Raw genomic sequence first — 21,002 nt, 5'->3', positions numbered from 1 at the left:
ACTAATGAGAGCCGGTGGGGTTTCTCAGCAGCCGATCAAGCGGCATGTTTGTCTGAACTCAGACACCGGAGGGACCGCGGATTATTGTTCCCCCATCGACAACATAAATACACGAATAAATACTGCAGTAGTACTCCAAGACGGCAGGTACACACTGTTCCCAGAATATTACACAGGTTAAAAATATGATGCCTTTCTGGGTTCATTCAGAAGATTGTAGAGGAAGAGAGAAAAAAAAAGCTACTAACACATTTAAAACAATTAAAACGGTAAAGAAATCCAAAAGAAGTGTGTGCATATATATTCTGAGCAGATAAAAATACTAAAAGTTAAGATCGTAACTAGGATTTCATAATATTTTTTAATTTTAATGTTTAATATTAAATATAATCATATTTATTTCACATCGTATAGTATTTCAAAGCTATTGTTTTTTAGTTTTAACATATTCAACGCAATCAGATTCGATGAGCTTTGTGTATTACTGCCCTCCAGTGGTGAATTGTGGTAGTAGTCGAAACTGAAGAAGCATCTTGGTTCCATAAATTAACACAGACCAAGTTGCCTTCTACCAAGATGTAGTACTTCACTCCAGGACCAGAGACAGAGTTTGACCCAAGTCCTGATTTATTTATTTTTTGTTGTTAATTTATTTGAAAATAATGTATGTGGTTGAATGACATCATCAGGGCGACGGTGGTGTTAAATCAGCCTGAGTCTGAAGCACTGACTGAGGGGTGACCAAACATACAGTAAACATCACGATCATGTCAACAATGAGTCTGTGGAGAAAACTAAAAGAAAGAAATGACGTCAAAGAGAAAACAACGCCGTCGCATGTTCTCCTTCCTGTACAGCTCTTCAAAATAAAAGTCCACGGTAGCAAGTGTAACTTCACTGGCTTCATCAGTAACAAAGACATATCCTGACTTCGAATTCTGCACTTCATCACCAATCTGTACGTTTCTGAGAAATATGAAAATAGTGGACAGAAAAGAAAGAAAAAAAAAGACTGAGAGACTGAGTAACTAAAAATGATGAGAGCAAAAAAAAAATATAGCAGTTTTGGATTTCATTTCAAAAGAAGTTACAGTCATTCAAAGTAGAGGAATGTTTGTCATAATTTCTAACCTTTGAAAAAGACCAGGCCATGATTGTACATCCAATAATAGTCAGCCTTATCATTTTCTCTCACTGTGAACCCATGACTTGAAAACACAATAGTCCATTCAGGGTTGAACTAGAAGCTCAAGTAAGGGACCGTCTCAAACTGTTCACCTGGAGATATGCATCCTTCTGCCTCGACTCAGACGTTTGTGATGATGGTTGTGTTGCTCTGGTTGTCAACAGTGAAGCCTTCATCTGAAACATGTCTGAACGCTACACCACAGCACGTGGAGGCCAATCTCAGGTTCTCAACATCCGGTGGAGGGACTTAAGCAGGGCAGCATGTGTTCATGAGTGTGTAGAGTCGAACAGACGGCGTCAAAGTGTTAGTTAGCTGAGGATGTCGGGTTGCACCCCGTTCCTCTGCAGGACGTCCTCAGGCATACACAGCACCGGGTTGACCGGCTTGATCTGGTCGTCCCCCAGGAGGGAGAGACCTGCGATTCCGAACAGTGTGTGGAACGGATCCACCTGAGGGGGAGGAGGAGGAGCGGTAAACAGACAGTGATGACACAGAGAAGGAAAATATTGTCAACAATACAGTCTCTACAGCTCACCACGTCTCCCGGTCGGTCAGCAAAACCTCCCATCTCATCGTCCTGACAGGCCAGGATGAACCTCCGCAGCTTGGCCTTGTCGATCCAGTCAATCCTGCCGATGATCTTCAGTGAAGCCAACACCCACCACGAGTAACACACATCTGGCAGCTGCGAGGGGCAGAGAACACACAAACAGGAGCAGTGTTTAGGTGTGAACTTTGTTGAGGCTGCTCCTCTTCCTTGTAACACAAACGGATTTCCCACCTTCTCAGGTCGTCCATTAAGACCTCCAGACGACAGCTGCCTCTCACAGAGCCACCAGCCCAGCAGGTCAGCGTTCACCTGGTGCAGCTGCCCAGTGAGCGACAGGAAACCAGTGCAGCAGTAAATCTGACAGAGGAGGGTAATGATAATAATCATGTACTTTTAAATTCAATAAAAATAATTTCTGTTTTTTGCACATCAATAAAAATCTTAAAGATATCGTGATCTTAAATTTTTATCAAAATCCAAATCTGTGACCTAACAAACCTGTGAATACATTTCACATACCTACAGTTCACAACACACTGAAACCAATTTTCTCTGTGTAAGACAACCATTATTGTGGTTTTTTTACCTTTAACTGTCACATTTGCCCCTAGGTTGACTTTGTTAGGAATCACGACTCATGACCAGACTCACCTGACCAGCATGAGACTCTGACCCGGGTCTGCAGCCAAAACCACCATCGAAGTTCATGCAGGACAAGACAAACTCCACAGCTTTGTCAACATCTATTTTATCCATCTTCCCCTGAATGATGAAAAAAAAAACAGAGTTATGGATGGATGTGAGGGAGATTGTTGCCATGTATTTCACCAACCACACAACAGTCATAAACTTACCAGTAATGCCAGTGTAGCCACAGCACAGAAAGAAAACCTTGTGTCTATTTCACCTGTTAACAAACACAGACTTTATCATATAATACTGATGGAAGTCTGGGTTTGATGGATGGGAGAGAGTAAACTTATCTCACCCCACTTGTCCCCTGCGAATGAACCATCTTCCTGCTGCAGCCCAACGATGTACGCCACCACTTTGTCCACATCGATGGACTCCAGGCTGTCATATAAGCACAAGATCTATGGACGCAATTAAAAATAGAAATATGAGGTTGGTAACACGGAGCTAAAAAGAGAACCACATTATTAGACCTGTGTTGACTTGATCAGCGTCTAGTAAATAATGCTGGTCTTAGTACAACAGGAGCAGGTGAAATGAAAAGATGAAATGAACCGAAAAAGTGAATTAAATGAATTCCCAAATTTGAATTTATGATTTCTGTTTCTTGGAAAACGTGTCCGTTCCTACCTGGACGGCACTGAGTGTGTAGAGCAGGTGAGGGTCGTGGCCAATGCTGGCGCTGATGCCTCCACATTCATGCTGACAGGCTTTGATGAAGTCAATGATCTCGTTGCGGTTCATACGGGGCAGATGACCCATCAGGTCCATCACTGTCAGACCCCAGTAGATGCCGCTCATCCGCAGGTACTCCGACAGTGTGTACTCCTACATTTAAGGACAAAAATTTAAAGTGTGTATTAGTGTGAGTTAACATAGCCGAGGTCACAAATCTGTGGACAACAGTTCTGCTTTGACCTCTAACTAGTAAATTAACAATACTCTCAATGTTTGTATATGCTTTAAAGCTACAGTTAAGGCTAAAAATAGTTGGATTAAACAGTATTTGCAGTAAAATAAGAAAATAAATTTAGAAGTAAATATTTGTATTACGTTTGTTATAGGGTGGAGGGTATACTAACGAAGACATAGATCCAACCTTGACCTTAGCACTAATTTAAACTCTGGCTGTTTTTAGATCACGATATATTGACAAGGTCGTCTTTATACAAAGAATGTACATATTTATAAAATAATAAAATAAACTTACGTAGTCATCTTTTTTGGAGCCATAGGCAGCAATATAGTCTGCGTGTTTGTCCAGCATCAGCGAACTGGGAGCGTCGGGTTTGATGGTGACATCCTTCACTTGGGTTCCCTAACATTTAAAAACATACGATATAACAACGATTATAACATCGACAACCGTTTAGTCCCCCTCCCGTCAATGATGACAACATTACATAACATCCAGAACTACTGAACATTATGGCTAATTCAATAATGCTACTTAATATGTACAGTTGTTTACGGACAGTCCTATCCATGGACTATGCTAAACACAACCTACATGCTAACGACATAGCTGTCAAACGGCTGCATTTGAGTACAACCTAGGATTATATTTCGGTCAGTTTTGATGCCATTTATTGGAAATATTTTAATTCAACGGACAAATTACTACGTAACTCACCATTCTGCCGGTGACGAAGTCTGCTGTATCCGGTGAAGCGTGACCGTTTTCCGTTTGAAAAGGTTACAATGGGCATGTAAGACTCATACTGCCCCCTGCTGCTCTGGGGCGGTAACCTCTGTCAGTATTTTGAGAGCGGAAGGTTTGAGTGAAATTAATCAAACATTAATACTACAACAAAGACTATTTTACTTGAAAATGCAATTTGAGAATTAATATTTTTTCGAATAAAATGATTTAAATGTCATCACTTATTGTTATTGTATTGATTTAATTAAATCATATTATTTGGCAAAGAATAACATAGAAAGAAAATTATAAACTTTAAAAAAAGTAAGTACCATAAATGATTATTTTATTGCCCAACCAAATGCAGTACAAAACGTGTTAGCACTAAACACAAAACTTAAGGTATTTACAATTTCAAGATGAACGTGGGTCATGTCACTTTCATTATATAATCATTCATTTAAAGAAGATTACATGTCATCTCAGAGGAAAACTAAATTCAGCAAGTTAGAGGCACCATCACAGAGATTAAAAGGTTCTGACAGAGTACAAGTCAGATGTGAAGAGTTTATTTCATGTATTTTCCAAGATGTTCTCGGGAAATGATGAGTCTTTGGATTTGAGCTGTTCCCTCGTAAATCTGAAAAACATAAAAATAAGTAAATGTCGGGGGAAAAGACCAAAATAAAAACTGTTTTCAGATGACATGCACAGAGTAGTCAATCACCTGGTAGATCTTAGCATCCCTCATCAGCTTCTCTACTGGATAGTCACTGTTGAAACCATTGCCTCCAAAGACCTGCACAGCATCAGAAGCCACCTGATTGGCTATGTCTCCAGCAAAGGCCTTGGCGATGGAGGCGAAGTATGTGTTCCTGCGGCCCTGGTCCACCTCCCAGGCTGATCTCTGATAGGCCATCCTGGCCAGCTCCACCTTCATAGCCATCTCTGCCAGAAGGAAGGAGATGGCCTGGTGCTGTGAAGCAGCAGAAGGAATGATCACGATTAAGTTTGAGTAATCAGGTTTAATCTACGGTTACACTGTGATAGGAATCAGATTATAGTTTCAATTGTTCGACAGCCCTAACACTACATACTACTTAAATTTATTTTCACAAAATCCTAAATGTTAACATTCAAACAAACCTCAGCGATAACTTTGCCAAAGGTTTTTCTCTCCAGGGCGTAGTTGGTTGCTTCATCCAGGGCTCTCTGGGCCAATCCTGTTGCCCCTGCAGCCACCTGCAGTGACATCACAGTGCATCAGTACATTCACCCTGAAACACTCTAAGACGTAAGAGGAGGAAAAGCCAGAGACTCTGCAGATTCTACGCAGCTAGTGGTGGACATACCGGTGGTCTTGTGTTGTCGAAGGCCCCCATGGCAATTTTGAAGCCAGCTCCCTCTCCGATCAGGACGTTCTCCTTGGGTATCCTCACATCCTCGAAGGTGATGCCTCTGGTGTCAGAGCACCTCTGACCCATGTTCATTTCCTGTGAGCATAACAACAAAGCGAGACACATATTACCGTCTGCTGACTTATCCTCATTAACTGCTGCTGTCTCAGGTTAAAGGAATGTTAAAGCCTTATGATCAAATATTTGTATTAATACTTCCTGCTCCCAGGGTATTTGACAGGAAACACTTTCAGCCTCTGTTTAACCATCTACTGACTAAAAAGAAAACACAGAGGCTAGTAATGTAGCACCTATAGCAATGCTGATGCCTTGATTCTTTGAGCTGCTGTTTGTCTTGTGTCGTGTGCCTGTGTTCCATGTCTGTCTCCTGATTAACCTTGTGTTAAATTGTGTCATACATCTATTTTAGAACAGACACCCACATGACTCCTCTCACCTTCCTCCCTGGTTGAACTCCTGGAGTGTCTGCGTCTACAATGAAGCCAGTGAAAGCCTTAGATGTTGGACATTTAGGGTCAGGGTTCGTGCGAGCCAGGAGGAAGTACCTGAGAATTAAAACACAAACAAATCATGTGTGTTCATTTGTGAAGACAATATTACTACAGTAATCTATTACAATCCTTCAGTACAGATTACAACAAACCATATTACATAATCTGTGTATTTAGGAGTACATACCAGTTGGCTTTTCCGCCATTTGTAATCCACATCTTCTGCCCGTTGACCACATACTCATCCCCCTTCTTCACAGCTAGGGTTTTAACGCCCGCCACATCAGAACCCGCCCCGGGTTCTGTGACACAATACGCCTGTTGAAGAACAAACCACACAGTCCTGAGAGTCAGTTGTGACAAAACGCAAAAACATGTAGTAACTATAATGTCTGTAGTTTCTGTCAAACTTGATTTTCTGGAGGTATGGAGAACACGTGTGTTTACATACGCTCATCAGAGGCTCCTCCGTCATTCGGCCCAGGTACTTCTTCTTCTGCATCTCATTTCCAGCGAGAATAACTGGTATTTGCTGTGTGAGACAGAAGAATCTTAGTCGTACACCAACATGTTGAAATGACAATAAATCTGCCATTCAGAGTGAAAACGTTTTATTAAAGATTATTAAGGACCCAGAACTTACTCCCAAAGAGTTTGCTTCTATTGCAGTCTGGACCCCAGTGCAGCCATAAGCCAGCTCTTCAGTGATGAGACAGCTGTCAAAGATTGACAGGCCCATTCCACCTGATGACACATATACAGATGTTGCATAATTATTTTCACTGCTGCAATATTTCAGATCACATGTACTAGGAAACTAAAATATCAAATCTCTAACTTACTGGCCTTATGGCTCTCCTACTTTTATTCTAACAGAAGTATTGAAATTATGCAAAGGTTATTGATTCATTAGTCAAGACTTTTTTCCAATAACAATAAGTAATTCTACAGTAGCCAATGACATGGACCCACGCACCATATTCCTGTGGGATGTGACTGTTCATCAATCCCAGCTCCCAGGCTTTTTTGATGATGGGGACCGGATACTGCAAAGTAATTACAGTGGGTTAGACTGAACTAATACCTTTTCTAAACATATTCCAGAAAGATTAGTTGATACTCACTTCACCACTCTTGTCATAGACAGGTGCCGCAGGCACGATTTCTTCACGTGCAAACTTTCTTGCCAGCTGCTGAAACTCCTTCTGCTGATCTGTCAGCTCTGTGGGTTGAAGCAGCACATATGTAGATACAACATTATAGGATTTAACACATTTACTGTCTTTTTACATGAAATGACAAGTTTTCTAACAGCACACTGACCAAATGAGAAGCCGAGGGATGAACTGCTGGAGGATGCTGCATCTGCTGCAGCAGCACCGGAGCTCTGCAGCCGGATCCCGGACCTCACACCAGCTCTGACCAACTGGAAAGAGGTGCATCAAGTCACAACTGAACCACACCAATAATAGCTCCCTATTATTTTTGCTCGACCCACGATGCGTTGTTGTCTCCGGCCTCGGGGTGTCGTACTTGAGAGTCAAATGTCTTGCAGCTAATGTTATCCGTTGGCGTTACTTAACGATCATTCGGATGTTCGTAAACGTTACTATTTCGACTTCTGACATATCAGATACGCTAATATTCACTCTAAGCCACTGTGATTTGCGGCATTACAAGCCGCTTTATGACAAACTCATCGAAGGCATTAGCTTGCTAAGTAGCCGTTAAAGGAAGGTGGAATCGCGGACTTAAACATCAAGCACCGACATCCTGTCTTTTCCTAGAAGTAGAACATTGTTTGAAATCTGTAACAGTTTCACTTACCTTGTTGAACAGCATGATTCTGCTCCTGTATCACGTCGTTGACAGTAACCTCAAATGACCACTGTTTTATGCAATGTAAGAAGACAAGTCTCCTCGGCCAATCACAGCAGTGACACTTGAACACGTGACGGTCGACTACGCAAACAGAGTGACTTTTTGCCTACTTTAAACTCCCCAGTAAAACGCGACTGCGCCAGGAGTTGGGGGAAAGGCAGCCCTGCGTCAGAGGTCGTCGACTCGACCTCTGACCTCCAAAGATTATAAAAAAATAATAAAGATCAAAGTTATACATACACGTTTAAGAATGGAGACGTGACACCTCAAATTTGTAATTGTAAATGATTCAGGAGTAAGGAATAAATGTTCTACATACAGCTTCTTAATAAATTAGATTATTTTTTGATATACTGAATTTTTGCTTCTTGTTATATAGTAGTCAAGAATCATTACAATTTAAAGAGGCAAAGTCGTCTATTGTTACAGCATTTTAAGTACAATTCAGTGGACGTGGCTAGTTCAATACTATAATGTACCACAGGAGGGCGCTCCAGACTGATTGAAAAGCACTGGCCTAGTCAAAGACATTGCAAGTAGTCTGGAATTGTAAGTAGTATTAAATTAGTTGTGTTCAGTCTGGTACAAAAAAATAATAAAAGCTCTACTTAATTATACATACCATAGAGATGGTATACTCAGTGTACATGCAACTGTATATATATATTAAAAATGGTATAATTGAAATATTACAGTAAATAATAGAGGTTTAAGCAATTAACACAGCAACAATAATTACCTACTAATACTTGTAACATCAGGTTTCTCAGTTTCATTGACAGTGTGCTGCTACTCATGTTTTTATTTTACCTGTTGTGTAGCTGTACTGCTGCTGTAGCCTAAATTTCCCAAAGGAATCTCCCGAGGGACTAATAAAGTGCTCCAATATTTTCCCCCCAACCTTTCAGTAACAAAAACAGATGTGGGCAAGAGGAATTTATTGATATCAAACATCTTTACATTTATTTGCCCTTCTTGGCCTTGATCTTCCTCAGATAAAACTCCAGCTCTTTGCCTTCCAGGATGTAGCCGTCTGCTCTGCCACACTGACCCGGTCTGGAGGCAATGCAGGCTGCAGGAGAGAAAAGTAAGTTATCAACAAAGGTGAAAAGACTGTCCTAAAATAGACAATTACAGGACAGTGCACAAAACAAAGAGCCAAGTTAAATCAACTTAAGACTTTTGGTTGGAGAATGTGGACTTTCTACCCCTACACATCAAACTTTGTTACATCCATCATGCAGAATTAATACATGAAACTTTGACAGTTGAAACAATTTCAATTGTGTCTGCTGGAACATATTTGACTTATGACATGAAACTGACCGAGCAGTTTTCCCTGCAGGAACTGTTCCTCTAGGAGGGTGCTGATCTTGGCCGTCTTCTTGCGCTCATCGTATTTCTTCTGAGTCCTCTTGGATCTTTTCTTGTTCAGGACTTCTTCCTCTTCAGGAGTCTACAGTCATGAGGGAAAATAATGTAGTTTATTTGAGGTGATTTAGCAGTGCAGTTAGTAACAGAGCCATTATGAACACCAGATCTTTCTCAGAGTCTTCATTATCATCACTTCCAATCAGTAGCAGAACTGGACAAAGTTATCTTCATGGAAAGACGCAGCAAAGCATGTGCCTTGGAAATTTTGCGGCAGCAATAGTACATCAAAGTTATGATCAAGTACATCCGGTCCCAACATACCAGCTTGGCTCCCTTCTTTCGACCCAGAGGAAGGGTGTAGTGAGCCTCGTACCACTGCCTGTAAGGAAGGCTGTCAACAAGGACGATGCAGTTCTTCACCAGGGTCTTGGTTCTGACCAGCTCGTTGTTGGAGGCATTGTAGACCACATCAATGATTCTGGTCTTTCTTGTGCAGCCTAAAAGCATGAAGAAAGAACAGTCATTCCAAAGCTCACTTAATTATAATAAAGTTCTCAATGCACACATTTACAATTCAAAATAATGCAGTAAGTCTTTCTCAGAGTCGTACTTATCACCACTTGCATTCAGTAGCAGAACTGGACAAATTATCCTCATAGAAAGATGTGAAATAGCTTAATTGATCTAGGGGACATTGAAGATACTTACACTCAGAGCCCCAGGAGAAGTTTCCAACATCCAACCTCAGAGCTCGGTACTTCTTGTTGCCACCACGAACCCTCACTGTGTGGATGCGGCGAGGTCCAATCTAAGGTGAAAAAGGTCTAATATGAATGCAGGGATACAGTAAAAATCAACTCTACTTTAGTAATAAAACAATCTGTATATTTGATGAGCAGCGTGTCAGTGTAACTATGACAACCCTAACATTGGTAAGTCCGTAACTTTGAACCAAAACGATCCAAATAAAGACCTACCTAAGGTCAAGTTTTCATCACACACGCATCAAAACATCTTCCCAACATTGTGCAGGTAAACACGTGTTTCCAATTACCTTTGTGTTTGCAGGAGGGCGTCCCAGCTCATACTTCCTTTTCTTGTGGTAGGGCTTGCGTTTGCCGCCGGTCTTGCGGCGTTTATGCCAGTTGTCCCTTGAAATACCTGAAATAAATGACAAAAACATTAAACACTTGCCGTATGAGTTTGGCTACTCGAATCACGTTTTTCTAAGCTTGAGTAATCAGTTCTCCAAGGTAGAGGTTGTCCTCAATTTTCATTAGGATTCCGCAAAGGGATTATCATCATGTTACTCAAGCAGATTACCATCGACAAAAACACGTGCATCAATGAAAACCACTTAATGAAAAGCATGCATGTCTATCGTAATATTTATAACAGATTCCTGAATAACCCTAAACCCCTGTCGCATGGAAGAGGCACCTTATTAGCCCCGATAACACAAGTACCGTATTTTTCAACCGAGTACGGGAGAAAACCCCGCTAAATGTCTTAAGGCACATTTGTGAAATCTACGAAAGCTGCTGAACAATTACAAAAACAGTTTAGCATTTTCAGCAACGAAACAGCATGCCATTGCGAGAGGTAGCATGCTAACTGATGCTAGCCAAAATGCAAAATGATCTCACTTGCTGCCTGTAAAAGCAAACCAAAGCAATTCACCAACTGAAACGCTGAGTAGACTAAAGGTAAAACTTCCCTAAATTTAATTTAATTTTGAGTAGACTAAAGGTAAAACTGAAGTAAAACTTCCCTAAATTTAATTTAATTCTACATAGGCGTACTTTTCCAACAACACTTTGACGTCCATGGCTGCCTACGCTGCTAATACAAGCAGCCATCTTGCCTTAAACAGCCAAAAAAATTAGCAACATTTAAAGAAAATTACAGAAAACGGTTGAGAAATACAAAGCTTAAAATGTACCAAGAAATATATATTTACAATATAACCGACCATTTTGGGATTAATTCCTCGTTAAAACACAAGATGGACAAGGATTCTTCAACCGAGCCGAGCATGAAAACACTCACCCATTCTCAGGCGCCGGCTAGAAAGAGGAACCGTAAAGGCTCATGGGTAGGTTTGAAGCATCGTGTTCACGCGAGAACCCCAATATGCCCCGGAACAAGAACTAAACGAGAACGATACACACAAACATTCAACATCTTAATTAACATATAATAATAATAATAATAATAATAATAATAATAATAATATACATTGAATATATACGTATAATTTAATTGTTACAAATCAAAACACATGATCATGTATAATATTGGAGAGCAAGTGCGTTTGTATTTATTAGGTAAGAATTAATAACATGTTAATATTTTAGATTTTTAAAATGATCTTTTCCAAACGATTGCTGAAATCTTTCACTTTAAAATACGGGTTGCAATTATCGAACATGATATATTACTCTACCTTTTCAAAAGATAAAAATGTATGTAACTTTATCCTGAATGCTTCAGCGTTAGGTATTTTTTTACTTTTTTATATCAAAAAAAACAATAATAAACACAAACACTCTTCATGATACCATTTAGTTTTTTTTATTATATGCAGTTAGACTAATTTGCAGATATAGTGACAATCATGGCAAGAATCCTCCATTCATCTGTGATTTGTAGTAATTGCAGTTCTTTCAGTGTGGCAGCAGCAGAGAGATCACTCTTCCCAGGGGCTCATGTCTGTATCAATGGCCACACAGTTGTACGCAGCGTAGCGCAACTTCTCCTCACATATCTCTGCACTGCAGGTGGTACACAAAACAAACAGGATCAGAACAGTGGAAATAAATATGCAATTATTCCCCAAAACAGTTTCATACAAATGGCAGCTGGACAATACTGTACTGTACCTTGGATAGTTGGGTAAATAAAGTGTGCTAGAACATGTGGACGACTGTGGAAGTGCATCTGTCGTTTCAGAGCTAAATATAAAAAAATAAAAAAAACTCATTCAATCACACATTTTAGATTTTTTTTTTCAAGAAAAGGTGCAGGTTGTGCTCACCCCTGTTTGTCTGACAATATGTAGATGGGTGCTGGAAGTCGACTTCTACCGGTGACGAACCTCAGAAACCTGCTGCGATCCTCTGAAAGCACAGGAAAGAAAAGAAGCTGTTTTTTTTTCCTCAGACAGATAATATGATTTAAACAACATTATTACGTTATTATGAGACGTTACCATTGGTAAAGTTGGTCAGTGCTTCCCACAAATGCTGCACCCTGACATCACTCTGTTCCAGGTCTTCATATCGTGCTGATGGGAAAGAAAAATCACACTGAAATAAAAACATTCTGTTTTGAAGAATCAAACCATCCTTTTAAGGCAACTGGAAACATCTTTATAGACAAATACTCTCTGAGTTGTTTTTAACTAGGAGGTGTAACTAAGTGTATACATCTGACAAATATAGGCTTATTGTCAGAGGTGACACTTACTGAGTTTTTTTAAGGCTTCCACTGTGATCTCTGGATCTCCACACACCTTCTTTTCCACTTCCTGCCAGGTGAGCAGGTCCAGCACCGCCTGTGGAACCACCTTCAGCAGCCCGGCCTGCATGGCTGCAATCTGTCGGCCACATGGTTTTAATTAAAACAGGGTCATTCATGGATTACAGTCGGATGATAGCTTCAGTAGCAGAGTTCAGATGAAGCCAAACAATCCTGACGACCAACCTGCTTCTTGCCCTCCTCGAGCCGCGCTTCCTGCACCAAGCGGATGAACTCACTGCGGTCCTCGTAACGTACGGCCACGTTGCTGCCTCCAGGGATGAGCTCCACCATCTGGCCATTGGTAAGCAATGTAGTGTAAACTAGCTCTTCTCCAAACCTGAACTCAAATGTCTCCTTGTCCATGTTCTCCATGGCCTCTAACAGGTTTACCTGAGAATAAAATGGTGATGATTGAAGTAACGGAAACACAGAAACACTGAATATCACATTAGAAGAGTATCTATTTGGATGTTCTCACCAGAACAGAGTCTACAGAAGGGAAGTCTTTACCCCAGCTGATGGCTTCTCCAGTCAGCTGCTTCCACACTAACCCTGGCAGAGCTAAGACCTACAGGTTTGTACAAAGAAGAAGTTAAAGTGTGTGTTTTTCTTTAACAATAATGTTAAATTATAATGGACAAAGTCTGTCCTCCAAGTTTGCCTCACCAAAAAGTCCTTTCCTCTGAGAGCAGCTCCCATTATCTGACCAATCCACTCGTACTTATGGAACTCCTTACAGGACGGGTTTGGGACGTAGTAATCTCTGGCCTCTAGAGCGCCCTGGCGGTGAGTGAGGAAAGATTTAAATCTATTTGTCCTCAACCCTGACTGTGTGCAGCAGAAACATTGACTGATTACCTGGTTGGCTGTGCGGAAGAAGAACGGCAGTGGCATTGGACACTCTGCTGAGCTGGGACACAGCTCCTCAGACATGTCTGCAAGACTGTCTCTGAATCCACCTCCCTGGTCAATGATTCCCTCTGCAATGAATTTACACTCCCACCACTGGTCGTAGCGGGCAGGCCACCTGATGAATCACCAAGACACACAGTAGAGACAATTGATATCAGGGTGGGTAAAACATATCCATTTGATTTCTGATTTCTGTATTTATTCTATCATTTATTTATTTATTTGCATTAACAGATGAGAAAATTCAAACCTATAATCCAGGATCTTCTCCAATTTGTCTGATGGCTTGAGGCCTTCATAGACCTGCACACACCAGAAAAATAAAAATATAAAGAATCTATTATATTCTGCAACATAAACACTCCTATTATTACTCCTGTATTACGGTGTGTACCTGATTGAACACAGCATTTTTACAGCTGGCGTCCAGCGATGGGTTGTCTCTGTGCTCCATGGCCAGACGTCTGTTGATGTAGAGTCGGGGCATGAAGTTTGGTTTACTGGTCTCTGAGTCCTTCAGGCACTGAGTGATGAGAGCTGAGCGACGCTTGGACAACAGCAAGAACTGCTTTATGCTCTGAGGGCGGAGGGCACAGTCTTATGATTATTACTACTCATTATTAACCAGCGTCAAACGAGAGAAGGCGACTCACCTTGATGTGGTTAAAGGTCCCCAGACTGTAGTCCCAGGCTGGCACTACATGTGAAAGCACACTGTCCAGAAGACAGATGAACCTGAGGAGAGACAAACAGAGTGTTTGACCCTCACCTGATGTCATCTCGTCAAATAAGGACATGACTTAAAGTCACCCTAAATGCTGGTTTCCATATGTTTTCCAGAACCTACCTCTGTATGACTAATGCCCTCCGGTACAGCACATCAGGTGGAGTGCCCTGCAGACGGGGGTACCGAACCAGGTTAGAAGACTGGAAAATATCTGCATTCAACCCCAGGTCCCTTTCACATGATGACTTGATCTTCAAACCTCTGATCCGGACATCTATTCCCTCATCTGGAAAAAGCACTGGAAATCAATCAAAATCCATTCCACAAATTCAAGACAACACTAACCATTTACAAAGATACTACCTCTACATTCTTCAATTCGCACTTCGATGACAGGCAGGTGTGATGTCATATCCTCCAGTACACAGACTTCACCAATCAGGTTGCTAGAGTGAAGATGAAAAACATAAATAAACTGAACAAATGCTAATGATTTCCACAACAGGTCACCTGAACAACCAGACTCACTCGTCTAGGGTGACATCACTCATCTTCTTCAGGTTGTCTCCTTCTCCTCCATACACTGTGATCCTCTTGGGCATGTAGTTGTCGTCAGTGGAGTCCACAGTCAATATCAGTTTACTGGAGATGAAAGTGAGAAGCACATTAAGCATAAGGAAACCACCTGCGGTCCCCAACACTGTGTTGTCGGACTGGTACTGACTTCACCACGGTGCCTCTCTTCATTTGGAGGCGGATCCAGTGTTGTCCCTGCATGCCATCACTCTCCCAGTAGGTTTCAGTGTCTCCATCTGTCAGACAGCTCACTCCTCCACTCGGATCCTCCTGATGACAAATAACCAGGGCAGACAGCTGTGAGAAAACTGTTGACTGATGTCACATAAACACTTGACATTACAGGTCACTGTAACTCTCTCCTCCTTTCTTTCTTTCCTTCTCTCTCTCTCTGAGTGACATAGCACTGACTTTTATATTTGTGACTCACAGAACACGAGGAGACATCGATGCTGGTCACACACTGTTTGACACTCCCCAGGTTCTCGTCCTCCTTCCCTATGTGGTCATAAAAGTAGTGTACCAGGTCCTCATCACACTCATAAGTCCAAGTGGGTGGAACATACCTAAAAGGTTTGAAGTTTATCGTCACAAACGGCTGCAGTAAAAAAAACAAACAGCATTTTTATTTTGGATTTCACCGCCGTACTCACCCTAACTTCTGGACAGCAGCATCATCACTCTCTGCGATTTTTGCTTTGGCCCCCAGGTAAAGTGCGTTCTCCACGTCCACCACCTGCTCCCACCTGTTGCATGGCTTGTGGTCGTAGCCAAAGAGCTGCTGCTGCCTGCTGACCGTCTCTGGAGACTCCACCGGCACCAGTCTGTCGCCGCCCTCTGTGTGTTTACACACCAGGATCCAGCCTTCGTCCAACTCTTGACCGGGACGCTGCTCGTCCAGCTGCTCCTGTCACCAGTCACAAAAAGTCACAAAAAGTCACAAAAAGTTGCAATTTGTCTAAATACTGACATTAACCTCATTAATAACATATCAGAGGTGGATTTTTCAGCAGTCATTTGATCAAACTTGGATCATGACAGAAATGCAGTAAAATTCTAAATTTTAGAACTGACATAATTCTGACTTTAATCATAATCATCGGATCATTTTTATACTTCTATACTTTATACATGCTTTTTAATATTCTGATGGTTCTGACTTTATACTTGAGTGTTTAGAATGTCCGGATTATAGTGGATTATGGTTTAATCTCTTAAAGTTCTGAAGTTCAGACCCAATTTTTAAAGAACATATTTTGTCTTATTATTTATGTATTTTGAAATCTTTTCCAGACTTTGACTTATTACTTATTTTAAGGCAGATGTTTTACCTTGTTGAGTTTCACCCACAGGCCCTGACTGTTGCAGTATTCTTCCCCTGTTGTCCTGATACAAGTCCCTTTCTTTGGCTCAACGTTGTATTTACAAGTCCTCTTGCTGTGCGGAACCTGGTGTGGACTGTCAAATACCGAGACCAGTGTTTTAGGTCCTCCTGCAGACGCTGTGGTCGAAGACGAGGACGTGGAGGAGGAATCTTTGCAGATTTTGTAGCAAACCTCTCTCGGGACATAGCACAGACTCTTTGGTAGAAGCTCACTTTTCCTGAAACTCTCAATACACCTGTTCAGGAAGCGGATCCTGCCGAGCAGCAGGTGAGGGCTGTCACACCGAGACATGTTGATGGATAGGACGATGGGATGGAAAAGAATCAGCAGCTGTGCATCATGAGAAAGCTGCTGTCAGCCGATATGACCCACTGTTCTGGATGCTCCTGTCAACACCGAGATGAATAGAGAATTCCACCTTTAACAGAGGTTTAAATTTTAACAAAACGAATCAATGTCAGAAGTTATCTCGGAGTCCAGAGTCTGAATTGTTACGTAACATTTTTATGACGAGCAATAACTTCTTTCTCTGCGTCAGAAGAGCGAGTTAGCCGTAGCACAAACGCTAACAAGGCTAAAGCCAAAATAAGGGTAATAAAGATTTTGGTTTACAAGTCAGTTACTAAAAGTGCAAAAAAAGAGAATATACGTTGAAAGATTACATCAAATGATTAACTAATGTATTTAACAGTTCAGAATGAGAAAAAAATACCTTGTAAATCAAATTTGTGTCGGCGTTTGAATTGCTGAGGAATCTGTAAACGCGGAAGATGATTGACCCAATACACTTTCCGTCGGCTTGTATTTCAAAATAAAGGCCTTTTTTAAAAACTTTTGAAGACATCCTTTTTTATTTTTGTTATTGTTCTCGTTCTTTTACGTTTTATTTTAATATTTATCCTTTATTTTTACTTTCATGCCATGCACATGTTTATGCTCATTGAAACTGATGTTCAAAACTGTTGCTCCTGTACATTTACCACAACATCTGTTATTATTTATTTTGAAAATGCATCATTTACAACAACCACAAAAACAGAATACAAAATAAAAGAAAACAGTTGGCGAACTTGTACAAAAATGTAACAAGGAACTGTTTTTATCACTCAGCATGTTCCACTACGACTTTGATCATAGCCCTTGCTTGTTCTTTGTGTTCGGTGGTACTGACGTCCTCTTCGTCTACATCCTCCTCCTCCTCCTCCTCCTCCTCGTACAGTCATGATGGGATGTCTACCAGAGAGGGAAGGCTCCGACTTTGTAGTAGACGTTTGCCCTTCTGCAGGAGTCCATCAACACCATCACCCAGTGACCCCTTCAGGGTCAAATACTGACTCTTCACCGGAGCGACTCCAGGCTGGTGAAGCTCCAGATCCTCAGCACTCATCCTAAGAAAAAAAAACAGTAGATGATTTATTAGCCTCAGATGCTGCAGTGGTTTCTGTTTAAGCAGAAGCTAAAGGAATAAATACGGCATCAGTTGACCTCATGTCAAACGTGGAGCCTTTGAAAACTGGAGTGAGAGCATCAGCAGCTGTGGACAGAGTGTAAGGAATGGAGAAAAGTCTCTCTTCCCACTTGTCCTTCTCTACTGGAGCCAGGTTCTGGTACATGTCGTCCACGGCCAGCATGGAGACCTGGAGGAGAGAGGACGGAGGAGAAGGCCAGTTGGTGAAGGGTCACAGGCACCCATTTGTAGTAAAACCAGAGGAGTGAAACCTGAATGTTTCTGTCAATCAGGTTGTTGGTTTCAAAGTCATCGTCGTCTTCTCCAAATGGATTAATGATGAGTTCTCCCACCTACAGATCAGGAACGACACTCTGTCAGAACGTAGCTGAAGTCCTGGAGGATGTGAATGCGTGTTGTGTTACCTTCAACCAGCCGGCGTAGAAGAAGTACTGCAGCAGCGTGAAAACAGGAACATACAGGTCTATTTTATGATCCTTGTAGCCCTTGTCAGGGTTCAGGAACTGACGGCCGATCAAACAGAAGCCAAAGAAGGAGTAAACTGCAATAGTGACCACCTGATAAGGAGTAAAAACAAGAAACACTAAATATATTTTAAAAAGATGAATGAAAATTCAAATCTAAGTAATATATAATAACTATATTAACTATTAAAACAGTTGCAGGTCGATGATCTTTGGTTGTATTTGGTTGCAGTCCACTGATGAGTACCTGTGTGTAGACCAGAGGGATGCTGATCCAGTCGTAGTGGAACAGCAGGCTACACTTGCCTCTGTAGTTGTTCAGCTCCTGCAGACACAGCACACTGGTTTAACCTGGATGTCCAGGAGGGAGGATGCTGGGACGGTGCGGTCACCTACATCCATCAGAAGCCTCAGAGCGATGTCGTCCTTCACTCGACCCTCTTTTCTGGCTCTGGACGCCAGGTTGGAGAACCAAGTCAGGGGTATCCAGTACTTGTTGAAATCTGACTCAAGAGACTCAAACTTCTTCAGCTCCGGAGCGGTCATGAACCCTTTTCAAGTGAAGATCATCATCACACGTCGTTCAGATAGAGGAACAGAAACCTGGTCTACGGTCGGACTCACCAGCCTCCACAACGTGCTCCAGCGTGGGGAACCTCTTGCGGACTCTGGTGCTGATGGAGCGCAGGATGAGGACTGACGACAGGTTTGCGTACCTCATGAGGGTTCGTCTCAGCAGGCGACCCCTCTCGTCCGCCCCGTGCACGTTTCCGGACACCACCATCATCAGGTTGTCGGGCAGAGGGAAGCTGGTGTACTGACCCCACCAGCGGTTGAAGGCCAAGGTCACATAGAAACCTGAGACAAAAATAAAGAAATGAAAACAATGGTTTTCCAGATTTTGCTCTTCTTTGAGACTAAACCACGTCAGTCAGACTCACCCAGCACAAACGTCACCGGGATAAAGTTGCTGTTGGTGAACTGATCACAGTAAAGAGCGATGCATTCAAACTGATCCTGCTGCCTTGATGTCAGGATGAACCTGTGAAACAATCACTCAGATGTAAACCTGCAGCTGCAGCAGGGTGAACTAGAAGATGGAAACGTTTTTGATTTGCCTGTAAACGATGCTGAAAAACAGATAAACTCCACAGAAGACCAGCAGCTCCTTGTAGAGCAGCTTATAGATGCTGCCCTTCCACCTGAACAGGAGTTTGGAGAAGCCCCCGAACCGCACGTTGGCCACCTCCAGGCTGTATGACACCGTCATGGTTCCTGTAGAACACCAGAAACAGACTGCGATCTTAACTGGTCACCATGTTCACCAGTTCAGACTAAAATGTTCTCTCTCACCGACGGGTCACCGTGTTTGATGGGAGTCCTTAGTTCAGACTAAAATGTTCTCTCTCACCTGTGTCTGCAGGTGAATCACCTGCTCCTCTGTCGGGGAAGAAAAACGTCTTCCGCATTAGTTTTGAATATAAACCTCTCTGTGGGGAGATCATAAATTAACATCATGAATTTATAACCTGGGAACCTGTCCTGTTACTGTCACTAAACCGTGGTTGAGGGAATCCCTGAAGATCCATCATCAAACATGTCAGCTCTGTGGGAAAACACACAGAACACAGTCAAGTTTATTATTATTATAAATGTACAGAAACCTCATTAACTGGATTTGAATTGATATAAAGTATTATATAAAATAATACATCAATATAAAAACAAAACAAAATGAGTCACAAATAGAAAAACCTTTTTGGCAAAATAATCTTAAAGGCACTACTTATTTTATTTTATTTTTTTACAATATTTACATTCTCAAACACATGACAGGTCTGTTGATACGTTACTGCTGTGGTGTAAAAATATGACCTCAGTGACCTTTGGAAAATCAAACACCTCACCCAGATCTCACTGCTGAGGCCTTTGTCTGTGGTATTTACTGCGGTGAAAACTCCGACCAGGTAGGACTGGATTTGGTCTCCTGTTTGTTTTTCACAGGGTTACACGGCTCCCCTGTAAATCTGAGAGTTTTACGGTCTGTTTGCTGGACTCTGACTGGACCTTTATGAGTCCGTCGTCAATCCTCAGTCACAGACTGGACTTCCTTCTTCTCCCTGTCACTCACGCTGCTGCAAATCAGTTACTTCTAACAGATTTATGCATTTGCAGATTATGTTAAACCAACAACAGTTCCCTTACATGCCACTGGAGGGCGCTCGTGTACTGTTTAATCCTCCTCCAGCCCTCCAGCCTGAGCCCGAATGTGTCTGTGTTTACCTGGAAAATAAAGAAGATGGAGGTGATTTTACTACCAGCAAACAAAACAATTAAAATATTTACTACTGAGCCAAAAAAAAAAAACATTAAATACAACAACATGTCCAAGGTGTTGTGGTGACACGTCACTTGCTTCCCAGAGCCCTGTCTCCGGCCTCTAGGGGACATCTGTCAAAAATGAATAATAGTGAGATGTTGATTGACCAATCAAGATCTCAGTAACTCTGTCTTCTGTCTGTCATGTCATTCTAATCCCTCCACTGTTTCCTTCAGCCTCAGCTACAGGATTTCAGCTGTGGGTTCAGAGCTCTGAGAACAGGACAGTGAGGGCCACTCCGTCCAGGTCGCCACGGTAACCTAATGCAGTAATTACAACTTCCCACGGTGAGTGAAATTAGAGCTGAGAGGAAAAGCAGAGTTGCAGGTA

The 21,002-nt window shown here is 41.9% G+C and overlaps 5 protein-coding genes, 1 long non-coding RNA gene and 3 other non-coding genes across 13 annotated transcripts in view; 1 reads left to right on the top strand and 8 right to left on the bottom strand.

Moving 5' to 3' along the window:
- Positions 1–1,057: 1,057 nt before the first annotated feature.
- rabggtb (Rab geranylgeranyltransferase subunit beta) lies at positions 1,058–4,161 on the bottom strand. Of its 2 annotated transcripts, none has more exons than XM_008334910.3 (9): positions 4,066–4,161; positions 3,643–3,750; positions 3,063–3,260; positions 2,728–2,833; positions 2,594–2,646; positions 2,391–2,501; positions 1,971–2,096; positions 1,725–1,874; positions 1,058–1,638 (listed from the first exon to the last, which is right to left on the bottom strand). In XM_008334910.3, the coding sequence occupies exons 1-9, from the start codon at positions 4,066–4,068 to the stop codon at positions 1,498–1,500; spliced, it is 996 nt and encodes a 331-aa protein (XP_008333132.1). In that variant the 5' UTR covers positions 4,069–4,161; the 3' UTR covers positions 1,058–1,497. The 2 variants fall into 2 exon arrangements, with proteins under 2 accessions (XP_008333132.1, XP_016897539.1); XM_017042050.2 differs by lacking the exon at positions 4,066–4,161 and adding an exon at positions 3,943–4,027.
- A 238-nt stretch (positions 4,162–4,399) lies between these two features.
- On the bottom strand, positions 4,400–7,964 carry acadm (acyl-CoA dehydrogenase medium chain). Its single transcript, XM_008334911.3, has 12 exons — positions 7,811–7,964; positions 7,307–7,409; positions 7,108–7,205; positions 6,960–7,029; positions 6,627–6,727; positions 6,435–6,515; positions 6,171–6,301; positions 5,929–6,037; positions 5,427–5,567; positions 5,221–5,316; positions 4,802–5,050; positions 4,400–4,714 (listed from the first exon to the last, which is right to left on the bottom strand). The coding sequence occupies exons 1-12, from the start codon at positions 7,823–7,825 to the stop codon at positions 4,643–4,645; spliced, it is 1,266 nt and encodes a 421-aa protein (XP_008333133.1). The 5' UTR covers positions 7,826–7,964; the 3' UTR covers positions 4,400–4,642.
- An 821-nt stretch (positions 7,965–8,785) lies between these two features.
- Positions 8,786–11,347, bottom strand: rps8a (ribosomal protein S8a). Its single transcript, XM_008334912.3, has 6 exons — positions 11,288–11,347; positions 10,293–10,399; positions 9,947–10,046; positions 9,560–9,735; positions 9,191–9,320; positions 8,786–8,936 (listed from the first exon to the last, which is right to left on the bottom strand). Exons 1-6 carry the CDS (start codon positions 11,289–11,291, stop codon positions 8,827–8,829), a joined length of 627 nt encoding a protein of 208 aa, XP_008333134.1. The 5' UTR covers positions 11,292–11,347; the 3' UTR covers positions 8,786–8,826.
- On the bottom strand, positions 9,406–9,474 carry LOC112486318 (small nucleolar RNA SNORD38). Its single transcript, XR_003048746.1, has one exon. It is a non-coding gene; the product is annotated as a small nucleolar RNA SNORD38 (small nucleolar RNA).
- Positions 9,833–9,900, bottom strand: LOC112486319 (small nucleolar RNA SNORD38). The gene has a single exon (XR_003048747.1). It is a non-coding gene; the product is annotated as a small nucleolar RNA SNORD38 (small nucleolar RNA).
- LOC112486320 (small nucleolar RNA SNORD46) lies at positions 10,136–10,243 on the bottom strand. Its single transcript, XR_003048748.1, has one exon. It is a non-coding gene; the product is annotated as a small nucleolar RNA SNORD46 (small nucleolar RNA).
- On the top strand, positions 10,406–11,200 carry LOC112488702 (uncharacterized). Its single transcript, XR_003053066.1, has 2 exons — positions 10,406–10,944; positions 10,988–11,200. It is a non-coding gene; the product is annotated as an uncharacterized LOC112488702 (long non-coding RNA).
- A 449-nt stretch (positions 11,348–11,796) lies between the features above and the next one.
- hectd3 (HECT domain containing 3) lies at positions 11,797–16,683 on the bottom strand. The gene is made up of 19 exons (XM_025066157.1): positions 16,307–16,683; positions 15,629–15,882; positions 15,406–15,541; positions 15,124–15,245; positions 14,928–15,041; positions 14,763–14,845; positions 14,520–14,685; positions 14,326–14,407; positions 14,067–14,249; positions 13,923–13,975; positions 13,619–13,787; positions 13,427–13,540; positions 13,239–13,328; positions 12,944–13,150; positions 12,707–12,836; positions 12,450–12,524; positions 12,276–12,357; positions 12,121–12,192; positions 11,797–12,012 (listed from the first exon to the last, which is right to left on the bottom strand). Exons 1-19 carry the CDS (start codon positions 16,649–16,651, stop codon positions 11,928–11,930), a joined length of 2,562 nt encoding a protein of 853 aa, XP_024921925.1. The 5' UTR covers positions 16,652–16,683; the 3' UTR covers positions 11,797–11,927.
- A 619-nt stretch (positions 16,684–17,302) lies between these two features.
- The window catches only part of best4 (bestrophin 4), a 4,527-nt gene continuing 827 nt past the window's right edge, over positions 17,303–21,002 (bottom strand). The window contains exons 2-13 of one of the 4 annotated variants that reach the window (XM_025066176.1): positions 20,200–20,575; positions 19,822–19,898; positions 19,704–19,732; positions 19,411–19,567; positions 19,234–19,334; positions 18,917–19,150; positions 18,689–18,843; positions 18,540–18,617; positions 18,233–18,385; positions 18,080–18,160; positions 17,846–17,997; positions 17,303–17,748 (exon numbers count right to left, since the gene is read on the bottom strand). In XM_025066176.1, coding sequence (XP_024921944.1) covers positions 17,580–17,748; positions 17,846–17,997; positions 18,080–18,160; positions 18,233–18,385; positions 18,540–18,617; positions 18,689–18,843; positions 18,917–19,150; positions 19,234–19,334; positions 19,411–19,562 — 1,275 coding nt within the window. In that variant the 5' untranslated portion in view covers positions 19,563–19,567; positions 19,704–19,732; positions 19,822–19,898; positions 20,200–20,575 and the 3' untranslated portion in view covers positions 17,303–17,579. Of the gene's footprint in view, positions 17,749–17,845; positions 17,998–18,079; positions 18,161–18,232; positions 18,386–18,539; positions 18,618–18,688; positions 18,844–18,916; positions 19,151–19,233; positions 19,335–19,410; positions 19,568–19,703; positions 19,899–20,199; positions 20,576–21,002 lie in introns of all 4 variants that reach the window. The other 3 variants (XM_025066177.1, XM_008334915.3, XM_025066175.1) reach the window with 3 other exon arrangements.

Source organism: Cynoglossus semilaevis, chromosome 20 (genome assembly GCF_000523025.1).
Source record: "Cynoglossus semilaevis isolate Cse_v1.0 chromosome 20, Cse_v1.0, whole genome shotgun sequence".
Classification (NCBI taxonomy): Eukaryota; Metazoa; Chordata; class Actinopteri; order Pleuronectiformes; family Cynoglossidae; genus Cynoglossus; species Cynoglossus semilaevis.
This window is presented reverse-complemented; position numbering and strand designations above follow the sequence as displayed.

What these genes read in the sequence shown, in the direction of transcription:
- rabggtb (XM_008334910.3), bottom strand. An exon ending in GCTCCAAAAAAGATGACTAC is followed by an intron (nt 3,261 to 3,642) that starts GTAAGTTTATTT and finishes CCTTAAATGTAG; the next exon opens with GAGTACACACTGTCGGAGTA. An exon ending in TGGCTACACTGGCATTACTG is followed by an intron (nt 2,502 to 2,593) that starts GTAAGTTTATGA and finishes TTCATCATTCAG; the next exon opens with GGGAAGATGGATAAAATAGA.
- acadm (XM_008334911.3), bottom strand. An exon ending in ATCCCTCGGCTTCTCATTTG is followed by an intron (nt 7,206 to 7,306) that starts GTCAGTGTGCTG and finishes TTCAACCCACAG; the next exon opens with AGCTGACAGATCAGCAGAAG. An exon ending in CGGAGGAGCCTCTGATGAGC is followed by an intron (nt 6,302 to 6,434) that starts GTATGTAAACAC and finishes GTTCTTCAACAG; the next exon opens with GCGTATTGTGTCACAGAACC.
- rps8a (XM_008334912.3), bottom strand. An exon ending in GCCCTCCTGCAAACACAAAG is followed by an intron (nt 10,047 to 10,292) that starts GTAATTGGAAAC and finishes TTTTCACCTTAG; the next exon opens with ATTGGACCTCGCCGCATCCA. An exon ending in GAAAGAAGGGAGCCAAGCTG is followed by an intron (nt 9,321 to 9,559) that starts GTATGTTGGGAC and finishes TCATGACTGTAG; the next exon opens with ACTCCTGAAGAGGAAGAAGT.
- hectd3 (XM_025066157.1), bottom strand. Translation starts at nt 16,651, where the DNA reads ATGTCTCGGTGTGACAGCCCTCACCTGCTGCTCGGCAGGATCCGCTTC. An exon ending in TCGAGGAGGGCAAGAAGCAG is followed by an intron (nt 12,837 to 12,943) that starts GTTGGTCGTCAG and finishes TGTGGCCGACAG; the next exon opens with ATTGCAGCCATGCAGGCCGG. An exon ending in ACTGACCAACTTTACCAATG is followed by an intron (nt 12,358 to 12,449) that starts GTAACGTCTCAT and finishes CTGTGCTTTCAG; the next exon opens with AGGATCGCAGCAGGTTTCTG.